We start from the raw sequence: 12,887 nt of genomic DNA, 5'->3' as shown, positions 1-12,887 counted from the left end.
ACATGAATATTCACAGAATACTGTATCATATAAACACAACATACAAAGTTTTTAATCGTGAATATTGGTACGTTGACTTTCACGTGTTCTTCTCTCCCTAGGTTACTGCGTTTATAGACATGTCGTGAATGAGTGTAATGATAATGTATCAACTATAAATTCTAAAACCACAGTGTCATACATATTTGACGAACATATATAATAAACGAACGAACCAAATAAAACAAGTCATCAAAAATTTGACACATTTTTTAGGAATATTTGGTCCTTTATGCTCTTCAACTTGTTCAACAATTTTGATTTTAGCGTCATTGGTGAGTCTTTTGTAGACAAATTGAATTATAATCATGGTACCTTTGATAACTATTTACACCACTGGGTCGATGCCACTACTGGTGGACGTTTCGTCCCCGAGGGTATCACCAGCCCAGTAGTCAGCACTTCGGTGCGGACATACATATAAATGGTCTGGTCATTTTATACATTTCCTGTTTACAATACTTTGAATTTTTCATCAATCTAAAGATTTTCTTATCCCCGGAATAGATTGCCTTAGTCGTATTTGGCAAAACTATTTGGAATTTTGGGTCCTCATTGCTCTTCAACTTTGTATGTGTTTGGCTTTATAATTAGTTTGATCTGAGCGTCACTGATGAGTCCTATGTAAAACGCGTGTCTGGCGTATTGAATTATAATCATATTGAATCGTTTAATATTCTGTTATGTCAGAGTCAATTAAAGTTTAAATTTTACTCACATCTAAAGGCCACGGTGTGCACTAATAGCTCTTAGTCAAATTCATTTGAACTCTGGTCATTTCATTACATTGTAATAACCTATAAAATTTCCTAATTTTCCAACGCTTGGAAAACGTGAATTATAGCAGACGCCTTCACAGTCCACTTGTAGTCTTTGTCCAACTTGAGTCTAATCATTTCACTCACGACAGTCGTTTGTTGTTTTTATATTTTGCATTATATTATTTCATAAATCAAAGTAACGCATCAGTACAGTATGAATGTTTTTTTTTAACGGAAGTATTTCAGAGAACTGTAAACGTTGATCCTAAATATATGTTTTCCGATTTTCCTCTCTTGTTCTGCTAGAGGATAACAAATGAACATATGATCAATATAAGCACTAATAACATGAATAAACTGTATTGTTTAAAGTAAATAAAGAATTGAAGCAAGGTCTCCAGAAAAATCCAAGTACAATACAAGGGACGACATTTCTAAAATAAAAAAAAAATAATTTTATAACTAAAAATTAAGCAACATAAGTACTTTGGTTGAATTTGGATAAAAATTGTTAACGATTTAACGTGTTTAAACTGTGTTGATTTACCTCATAATGAGGAGCTGTCTAGCACATCGTCATTTAAATCTCTCGCGTCTTTCGAATTGCAATTTTAGTTTTACTTGTCAGACAAGCACGATTATTGAATATGAACATTGATATATTATTTGTTTGAATGTGAAAAACGCTTTGTTTACATAGCGGTAATAAGAGCATTATATATAAATGTATGTGCTTATCTATTATGCTTACGTTTCTTTGTTTAGGTAAACCAGTGATTATTATGACTGATTTTACTTCCCCTTTATTATATATGATACAAAACAACGAGGACAACGACATATTGACAGTGATGCCGACTAAGCAAGGACGTAGAGGTATGCATTTTCCATCTCAATACAGTTGAATAATGAACCATAGTACACAATAAACGATAAAGAATAGATAGAAACTGTTTTCAAAACATTACTGTAATATCATATGTTTTTCATAAATCATACTCTCTAGTCTAACATTTAAGAATCCAATTATTCAAAATATTTTAGACATTCACGACAGCACTGATGTATTTCCCATCATTCGATACATTAGATGTCTTACATTGGTTATTTCACCTCAGCGGACCACAAAGAGAAATTCATTTTACTAACACATTTGCCTAACGGAAATGTAACCTTAAAATTCTCAATTCCTGAATAATTTCGAGATTTTTCAAGAAAATAATTATTGTTTCTTGTTACTGACATAATAACTGCTCTGACGCATTTATAATAAGGAACGACATAAGGTTCACTGTAACGCCCATCCTAGGCATTCTGTAACCGATACCATATGTCAATAGTGACAAGTTTTTGAGTCTTATGTCCGAAGAGAAAAGTCATGTTATGTGTAAATTACGAAATTGCATCTTATTCCTTATTTTGGCAATTTGAAAATGCATAGCAAGAGTTACTTATCTAATGCGTCCATATGATTTCGTTTAAGTCTTTTGAATTGCTAGTGTTATCCCATTAAATTATAATCATAAAATTATATAGCAAAATTGCTTTTACCAGTTAGTCATATAGTTGTATTAGATCGCAGACATGTGTTTCGCTTTAAATATTCTTGAAGGATGAGCAACCTATATTAAAGATAAAATAGTTGACCAGCACACACTCTTGTAAGTTTTTAAGTGAATATGTAACATGTTACATTCATATTATATTTAAAAAATTTATCAAATCTTATCATTTTGTTAGGCCCCTATGGATACCTTGGAGAGATGAATATATATGACGATTTTGTGAAAGCTACACGGCGCAATCGATTTGCAGATATAATGGATATTTTGACACGGATGAATGCACTGTATGATTATCCTATTATTACATTCCTATCATCATTAAGGAAGAAGTTTTGCTTTTTATAATCCGACACCAACAATCGCTACAGAACATGAACGTACAGCAACATACAATTCATATTTTATCTTCATGAATTATTGAATGCTTTTAAGCATGGCATTTGCATCAAGTTTATTCTAACTATTACATACTATATCTTGTATACAATGTATATGCAGCATATCTTCTTCTAGCAGATGTGGCATAAATATGTGTGTGATTTTATGAATGTTTTTCCCGTGTTCCCATAATTGCTACGCTTTTTCTAGTAGAATTTTAACAAATTAAATATTGGTTAACATAAGTTATGGCTTTATTTAGCTAATTAGAGAGTGACCTTATACTATCCTTCTTCAAAATAAGCAAATATGCCAACAATATATTGATATCAGATTAAAAAAAGTTCATGTTCGGTCTTATTAACCGCATTTTGCCAGTTCATAATGTTTTACAACGAAAGTTAGTTTCAACCTATCAAATATTTGAAACTTTGCTTACAAAACAGAAAATTTTAGCGAAAATAAATAATGTTTATGTTATTCAGTTGAACTCAAGGTAGAGCATGGTTAAGACTACTACGGATTCAGATTGCACGGTCAACGGAAAATCTGATAAGCTTCGCGTATACATTTGCTACAAACTGAGAAAAAAAGAAAATAAAGAACATATCTGATTGGTTGATCCTTTTTAAAAACATCTATGCATATTCAGGACGGAATTTCCATATCACTTATATTTCAAAATGTAGGTGTTAGAGAGCTAACAATGTTGATTTCAATATTATAAAAAAATTTCAAGGGGTATTGCTCTCCATAAACTACTCGTATAGTGTGAGTTACCATCTCGATCAAAATATTGCTGATGCATGTACATCGAAATATGTATATAGATATAGGAAGATGTGGTATGAGTGATAACGAGACAACTCTCCATTGAGTCACAATTCATAAAAGTAAACCATTATATAATATTTGCATTAATATAACAAAAAGTCAGTAATTTGATTTTCATGAACTTACAATTGACTCAAGTAAATACACATGGATTAGGCACATCGTTTTATTGTCACACTTAAAAAAAATCACGAAAGTAACCTTTCCTATAATAATAGTAGTTCAATTTGGTACGATTATTTTTTTCTGTAGTTAAACCAACTGGACGTTTTCATTGACTTGTGTTATCTAGTACGCACAAGATTTTGAAGACTTTCATTTTCGTCTCGTGTCTTTTTTCGTCGCACATTTTTTTTGTTATTATGAATTATCAATTTTGATTCCCTATTTGATGTATTTGTATGACCACTAGGTTATAAATTATAACATAAAGCAGCATTCACATAGAAAGAGATGAACTAAGAATTCATAGTAGTATATTCTAGGAACATTACAAAACAAAACACTAATGATTTCAGCTTTCCAATTGTGAACTTTCCATCTCTAAGTAGTTCCATTCAAGCAGCACCTGCATACCGAGTATACATCTCCCAATTGATACGATATTATTGTGCTTGCATTTCCTATCATGGTACCTTAATATAGGGTTGCTGCTCACAAGGAAGCTATTAAACCAAGAGTTCCAAATGGTGAAGTTGAAATCATCCCTTCGTAAATTTTACGGACGCCATCACGATTTGGTTCACTATTATGGAATAACCGTTTCACAAATGATATCGGATATGTTCCTTACGTCGTAATTACAATCCCCTTTCCTTTTATGAATGTGACCTAACGAATTAGACAATTTACCGGATTTGTTATCACATAATCAACACGACGGGTGCCACATGGGGAGCAGGATCTGCTAACCCTTCCGGAGCACCTGAGATCACCCCTAGTTTTTTGGTGAGGTTCGTGTTGCTTATTCTTTAGTTTGCTATGTTGTGTCATGTGTACTATATTGTCTGTATGTCGTTTTCATTTTTAGCCATGGCTTTGTCAGTTCATTTTCGATTAATGGATTGATTATCCCTCTGGTATCTTTCGTCCCTCTTTTAATATTCTATTGATGGTTTTTTTTCAAACTTCGTCTTGTATAGAGTATATTCATTTATTCATTTGCCGATATAATCATGTAAATGAAGGCCACAGTAGTATACCGGTGTTAAAAAGTCATACATCGATTGGGAAAATAGTAATCCGGGTTACAAATTAAAACCGAGGGAAATACATCAACTAAAATAGGAAAACAAGGGAACGGCAGGGTCATCGAAGAACAACAAAAACAATCTCCACACACATAAAAACGAACCATGTGGTTAATTGTTAATGTATTATTGGGAATGTGGTATTTTTAGATAAAAATTGATAAGAACTGGGTTTAAGAGTGTGCGTAATACACCCATGATTTTAAAAACGTTCAGAAAAGTATACAAACCATGGAATCTTATAAATTTACTAGTTTAAAAAGGAACACACTGTTTTCAAAGGCATCATTATAATTCTAAATACGCGCTATGGGGAACATTAATGTCTACCCTTAACAGCTGTGAATAAGATTAACATATAAGGCTAACAGTAGATTTGTGTAATATATCTACATACTAGAAGAAAAAGAGAATGCAGTAACAGCTTTTATTTTTAGAAAATGGTAAAATAACTAAATAAGACAATGAAACCTATTAGAAAAATAAATCAAGATATAAAATAATTTGCTTGGTCAAATACATATAGGTCTTTAGAGAACAATAAAATTTGGAATGGAACGATGAATGTGTCATTGAGTGATTAATCCGACCAAAGAGATTATTACAACTAAAGGCCACATTGAGTCCTCAACACAGTGAGCATTTTCTTCAACTGGTCCCCAAACGAAATGTGTACCACTTTAGAGAAAATGGAGGTCAAACAAATCTCAGAAACAAATAGATGATATAAAATTGAGAATGGAAATGGGCAATGTGTCAAAGATACCACAACCTGACCACAGAAACAGACAACAGCAGAAGGTCCCCAACAGGTATTCAATGCAGCGAGAAATTCCCGCACCCGGAGGTTTCCTTAAGCTGGCCCCTAAAAATAAGATTTACAAAGGCCAGAGGCTCCTGACTTGGGATAGGCGCAAAAATGCGGCGGGTTAAACATGTTCATGAGATCTCAATTCTCCCCCTATACCTCTAGCCAATGTAGAAAAGTAAACGCATACATATATGCACATAAAAACCAACATTAAAGATATATACCAGTCTTACAGAAGCCAGAGGCGTCTGACATAGGACAGGCGCGAAATTGCAATGTTGGGAAACATGGCTCGTTAGAAAACGAAAGAGTGAAATAATAACATTATAAAACATGTATCCATGTGCATTTATTTTTTTATTTGCAATCTATGAGTTATATTGTCCCTCTGGTATCTTTCGTCACTCTTTTTGCAGAAATAACATCAAAAAAGTATTGCACACTGAATAACATGCGTAGCCGTTTATTTTGAAGTGTGCGCCACATTTGTTTATGTTACTTTGATTAGACAGAAAAAATATTAAAAAATCATGAAAACACCTTGATGACATCTCGATTACATGACACAATTTCATCTATGAGCTGATAGACAAAACATTGTCAACCAATCGGAAAACGTTACATCGAAAACTGAATTATTATCAATCAACAATTTAATCTGTCTTTTTATTTTGTTTGTATGTCTATGTGTGTCGTGTCGCTTAGACTTCTCATTTATTGAACAATTTCCGTCAAGAAAAGCAATGCAAATTGGCTTCAAATGATTCTTGGTGTCTCTTCAAAATTCAAAGTTCCTACCTGACATCAAGCACTTCAGTGAAATTTGATAAAGTATACCGAAGACACAAATTCATTAAGACAAACCATAGATTTGAATTGAATGAAACAGCATACAAGGTACAATAAAAATTAGAAAATATGTAAAGTGTAACTCAAAGTCGCCAACAATAAACTGCTGCCTAAAAAACATCTCAAGCGCTGGTGTATCTAACATTTCTGAATCAGGCAACAGTAGTTTACCGATACTCTAATGACATAAAGTGATAGACAAGACACAAATATCCAAGGGAACTTCATGCCCACAACATGCCGCGAGACATTGTGTCGGCATTGTAGCTTCTCTTTCCATGAATAAATAATACACCATGCATTTCCTCATATATTCAAAATGCTGGGAAAATGTATCAAAATCAATAAATATGACAGATATAACAACTACATGTATTCTAGTATCTACACATGCTTCAGGTTTAAGAATAAGAAGACATATTACTATAAGTGTAAACCAAGACATGCGGCCACCTATTCATGTAGGTATGAAAAAAGTAACGGAAACAATCAGACAAGACTAAAAATACTAAATTTAAAAAGTGAGACTCATAAACCTGCAACCTCCAAAAACAAAACGACTTGATATTAGACAACCACTGTCGATGTGACCCCAACCTCTTTGAATAGCAATTAGTGAACTAGTTAAAACAATGAACTTTATAAAATCTAAAATCTAAAAATAAATAAACTATAATATGCCGTATAAAACAAAATGTTCGAAGTTAGTGGAAAAAACTCATAACGCATACAAAAACCCTATTGATGAAAATAATTAGGTCGCTACACTCTAATGTATAATAAATGTTGCACATATCCTATGTATATTGAAATCTCAAGACACAAAAAAAGATTTACTAATACCTGAACATTACCAATGAAGCAAAGACGAATAGCGACGACATTCATTTTTGCTGATTTCTCGTATAAATATAATCGTCAAATCTTGTTATTAAAAAAGTCAAAATAGGGTCTAGGTGAAGGGAAATCTATCACATAACTTATCAAACGTATCAATTTTTTGTCTAGGAGCTAGTTTGTCATGTGCCACATGTAGAGCAGGATCTCTTTTCCTTTCGTATCACCTGCGATCACCATCAGTTTTTGTTAGGGACGTTTCGTCCCCGAGGGTAGCACCAGCCCAGTAGTCACCACTCCTGTGTTGACATGAATATCAATAATGTGGTCATTTTTCTAAATTTCCTGTTTACAAAACTTTGTATTTTTCGAAACACTAAGGATTTTCTTATCCCAGACATAGATTAGTTTAGCCGTATTTGGCACAACTGTTTTTTGCTTATGTGATTACATATCCGGTAAATAGTCTAATTCGGTAGTAAGCTATGCAATCAATCGTCACTATACATGTTATAAAACGTAAAATAATTCAACATGTTCAAATGGAGAAAACAAAAATCCGTTTTTGCTAAAACAGTAAAAAAAAAACAATGAAGAAGACGAAAACGAACGTCGACCATTATAGTACAGGCTACATACTCGGGATAGTCACGAGACGGGCTGAAACACTACCGTAACCGCTCAATCGTCTCATTTACACCGTGTAGAACGCTACATGCGGGATGTCGGCTATGTTTGACAAGGGGTGGCAATTTCGAAGCGGAGAAAAACTATCAAAATAAGTTCAAGTATCAAGTATCAAAATTCAAAGTACCATATTATGTATTGCACGGAATGAACTGAAACATAATCTATTTCCTGCAAGCAGAAGCAGTCGTTTTCAGTGCTCTGTTTTCTCAAACACAAGTTTACCGTGTTGCAGATTTTGAGGCTTCCTATGCAAATTTCAGGAAAAAAACTTCTTTAGACGACTTCCTCCCGTATCAGTAAATTAGAATTTAATTCCTATCATGGAATTTAACCAATTACCAGCTTCTAATCTAAAATTAATTGGTTTTAAAATAGTTTTTCATCAAAATATGAAGTGTCGCTCGGGGTATCAGATTTTGCGTCTCAAGGGGCAGAGGCTTTTAATAAAAATAAAATAGATTTGCATATAAATCGGTCTTTATCTGATACTTTTTGGTTCAAACACATCTATTATATTATGATAAGACTTTACAAACTGAAGATACTTCATTTTGCCTGTTTTTTGTCTTTGAAGACAAGTTTTTTTGATTTCGTAAAAAGTGAAAAAAAGACTTAAAATACTTTGTTTTAAAGCTAGAAAATGATTTATTTTCCTTTTCAGTTACTATTATGGTCAGAAAAAATTTACGGTCGAGGCTCAATGCACAGAAACATAGAGGCAAATCACAGAGCAGACCTCAAATATAGATTTGGCCGAAGCCATCAACAGTCAAACTCTATCTAAGGGCATCACCGCGTTATTCTCAAAATGCACACTAATGTTCTTAACGATTTCAAAACAGAGATTCAAAATCTTAAAAAATAATCTGGCTGCTGATTTTCTATCTTTTATCCAAATGGTAAAAGAAAAAAATATTTTTTTAAACTATATTTCTCTCTTTCTTTTCCTGTAGACAGTCAGATTAATGTCAAAAAGAATAACATCGGAAATCGATGGTATCGGGAAACAACAAAGAGGTTTTGGAAAACTGGTAACAGATTTTTTTCTTGGTAATTTTTTATATTTTATGGGTGGACCAAAACGAATTGGACACATTACAGAAAACCTGTGTTAGCGCGGAATGTCCGATCCCCAAAACGCAGGAAACAATTTTGCAGTTCCAAGCCAAAAGATACTATCAGACTTCACCGCTATGCCGTTGATATCCCAAAATCTGACCTCTGCTTTAAATATCTTGTTTCTAACGTTGAAACCTTTCATCATGTTCCACGAGGTAAACATGGTTTCCTTGATACATGCTTTAAAACAAAGTATTTGAGTCATTTTTCACATTTTACGAAATCAAAAGCACTTGTTTTAAAAGACAAAAAAACCCAGGCAAAATGAAGTACATTCAGTTTGCAATGTCTTATCATAATATAGTAGATGTGTTTGAACCAAAAGGTATCAGATAAAGACCGATTTATATGCAAATCTATTCTATTTCTATTAAAAGCCTCTACCCTGTGAGACGCAAAATCTGACACCCCGAGCGACACTTTCATATTTTGACGAAAAACTAGTTTTAAAACCAATTAATTTTAAGTAAGAAGCTGGTAGGAATTAAAATCTATATAAATGATACGGTAGGAAGTCGTCTAAAGAGGTTTTTATCAAGACACTTGCATATGAAGCCTCAAAATCTGTAACACGGTAAACTAGGAAGAGGTGTTTGAGGAAACAGAGCACTGAAAACGACTGATTCTGCTTGCAGAAAATAGATTATGTTTCAATTCATTCCGTGTAATACATTAGATGGTACTAAAAATTCTATAAAAAGAAATGTTGATACTTGAACTTACTTTGATAGTTTTTCTCCACTTCGACATTGCCACCCCGTGTCAAACATAGCCGACACCCCGCATGTGGCGTTCTACATGGTAATTTTTTTTTTTTTTTGTACATTTAGAAGGTCAGCATTAACGCAAATTATACAAATCTGTTGAAAAAGGATTACCTTGTGATATCGGTACGCAGGACAACTTTTCTGCAAAAAAACTTCTACAACATTCATCCCTTCCCAAACGAATATATCGATTTTATGCATGTTATGCAATCCACAGTGAATGAAATCACGTTCAAAGACAATTCCAACTTACAAATAACAATGCTTGCACAGAACCATATGTTGTTTGTTCTTTAATATTAAATTGTTTTCTGATAAATTAAATTACGTATTTTTCAGTCCTTAAAATAAAACAAAATATAATTACCCAAAATCAGATGAAAATTTCCAAAACATGTTTTATAGTTAATGGTACCAATCAAGGAAAATGACATGATAAATGAATACAGAAAACAATGTACTACTTCACAAACTTACATTTAATATATCTAAGTGAACTTGAAATTAAAGATACAACCGACACAGATAACTCTGCTTCATATTTCTCGAAATGACTACTGATGGTAGGTTGAATACCAAAATTTATGACAAACGTGATGATTTTAATTTTCCTATAGTCAACTTTCCATATCTGTGTAACAACACCCCCGTGGCACCAGCATATGGAGTATATGTGTCTCAATTGATACGTTACTCTAGAGCTAGCTCAAAGTACGTTGATTGTGTTGAACGAGGAATACTGCTTTCTCAAAAGTTGCTAAGACAGGGCTATGAGCTGATTGGCCATTATGACAAAAGTCAGTCAGAAATCATATCTGATATTCTTCCTCAGACATAATAACCTTCCATCATTACCGAACAAAACAAAAGATAACACGACGGGTGCCGTATACGGTACAGGAAATGCTTACCCTTCCGGAGCACCTGTTTTCACTCCTGGTTTTTAGTGGAGTTCGTGTTGTTCCGTATTTATCATTTATAACTGTTGATGTAAATGTCCTTTGGTTTTTTTAGTCTTTGTTTACTCCTTGGTTTTGATTGTTATTGTCTTCTATTTAAAATATATCGATTGCAACATCTTGAAAAGAAATCTTAATTACGAAATTATGTATAATGATATAACAAAGATTTTGACAAAACATCTTAAAAACAAGGCAAAAACACGAGTCGAAAACAAAACTGACAACGACATGGTTAAAACAGGAATAGATAAACTGACAAATAATAGTACACAAAACAAAACATAGAAAAACTAAAGACTGAGCAACGTGAACCCATTAAAAAAAACTTGGCATGATCGAAGTTGTCCCGGAAGGGTAAAAAGTAAAAACACAAAAATACTGAACTCCGAGGAAAATTCAAAAAGGAAAATCAAAAATCAAAAGGCAAAATCAAAAGTCCAAACACGTCAAACGAATGGATAACAACTGTCATATTCCTGACTTGGTACAGTCATTTTCTAATGTAGAAAATGGTGGATTGAACCTGGTTTTATAGCTAGCTAAACCTCTCACTTGTATGACAGTCGCATCAAATTCCATTACATTGTCAACGATGCATGAACAAAAGCGGATCCTGCTTAATATGTGTCACCTGCCATGTCAATTCATAAGATATATACATATATAGAAGTGTTTATAATTACTGTGTGGGAAGGAAACTTCTACCATAAGTGGTATCGACCCAGTCATGGTTAATCAAAGATATCAAACTTTTAACTTTGTTCATCAGACCAGTGCTTCTAGTACAAAAGACTAATCAATGACCATCATATCAACATAATTCAAACGGCCAAGTGAGGAACGACGTTGACAACCATTGAATACACAAAAGTCCGAGAGGTTTTTGTCAAATACTAATAATATAAAATTAGGCCTTTATGAAAAGTTAATATCCACAATTATCCAATTGAGCAAAGATAATGTCTCGAGGTCCATAGGATAATATATCGAGATTTATTGATATTGAATATTTACTTGTCATGAGGGCCATAACTGTTCCATTATACTGAATTAAATAAAAAGATAAATCTTCCTTGAAGTTAATGTCCAGATCAAAGTATTAGCATAATGTTGAGGCGGCAGACGTAATTTTTTTTAGATGTAGACGAGAGATATGACGTCTCTAGCTTGTTATCATCTTGGATACCCGGAATAAATTTAGTATATACGACATACGCGCGTTTCGTCTACAAAAGACTCATCAGTGACGCTCGAATCCAAAAAAGTTAAAAAGGCCAAATAAAGTACGAAGTTGAAGAGCATTGAGAAACAAAATTCCTAAACGTTTTGCCAAATACAGCTAAGGTAATCTATGCCTGAGGTAGAAAAGCCTTAGTATTTCAAAACATTCAAAAATTTGTAAACAGTAAATTTATAAATATAACCATATCAATGACAATTCATGTCAGCACAAAAAGTGCTGACTACTGGGCTTGTGATACCCTCGGGGAAATAAATCTCCACCAGCAGTGGCATCGACCCAGTGGTTGTAAATAAATTCATCATAGATACCAGGACTAAATTTAGTATATACGCCATACGCGCGTTTCGTCTACAAAAGACTCATCAGTGACGCTCGAATCCAAAAAAGTTAAAAAGGCCGAATAAAGTACGAAGTTGAAGAGCATTGAGAAACAAAATTCCTAAAAGTTTTGCCAAATACAGCTAAGGTAATCTATGCCTGAGGTAGAAAAGCCTTAGTATTTCAAAAAGTCAAAAATTTGTAACAGTAAATTTATAAATATAACCATATCAATGACAATTCATGTCAGCACAAAAAGTGCTGACTACTGGGCTTGTGATACCCTTGGGGAAATAAATCTCCACCAGCAGTGGCAACGACCCAGTGGTTGTAAATGTGCTCAAAACAGTAATTTTTGCTACGCTATAATTCCTGAACAGTTATTCGCCGGCGGTTGTGAGCGTAGTTTATGTTTATGTCGTTGAACTTGTATAATGTACTGTTATTTCAACTCCCCTTACAGC

At 33.4% G+C, this 12,887-nt stretch overlaps 1 protein-coding gene across 2 annotated transcripts in view; it reads left to right on the top strand.

The window, feature by feature from the left end:
* The window catches only part of LOC143055298 (uncharacterized), a 67,711-nt gene extending 64,723 nt beyond the window's left edge, over nt 1-2,988 (top strand). For both annotated transcript variants that reach the window (XM_076228435.1, XM_076228434.1), the window contains 2 exons: nt 1,566-1,676; nt 2,541-2,988. In XM_076228435.1, the coding sequence (XP_076084550.1) occupies nt 1,566-1,676; nt 2,541-2,710 (281 nt within the window). In that variant the 3' untranslated portion in view covers nt 2,711-2,988. The remainder of the gene's footprint in view (nt 1-1,565; nt 1,677-2,540) is intronic.
* The last annotated feature ends 9,899 nt before the right edge of the window (nt 2,989-12,887 follow it).

This window comes from Mytilus galloprovincialis, chromosome 12 (genome assembly GCF_965363235.1).
Source record: "Mytilus galloprovincialis chromosome 12, xbMytGall1.hap1.1, whole genome shotgun sequence".
Lineage (NCBI taxonomy): Eukaryota > Metazoa > Mollusca > Bivalvia > Mytilida > Mytilidae > Mytilus > Mytilus galloprovincialis.
The sequence above is the reverse complement of the archived record's forward strand: the minus strand, read 5'-3'. Positions and strand labels throughout refer to the sequence as shown.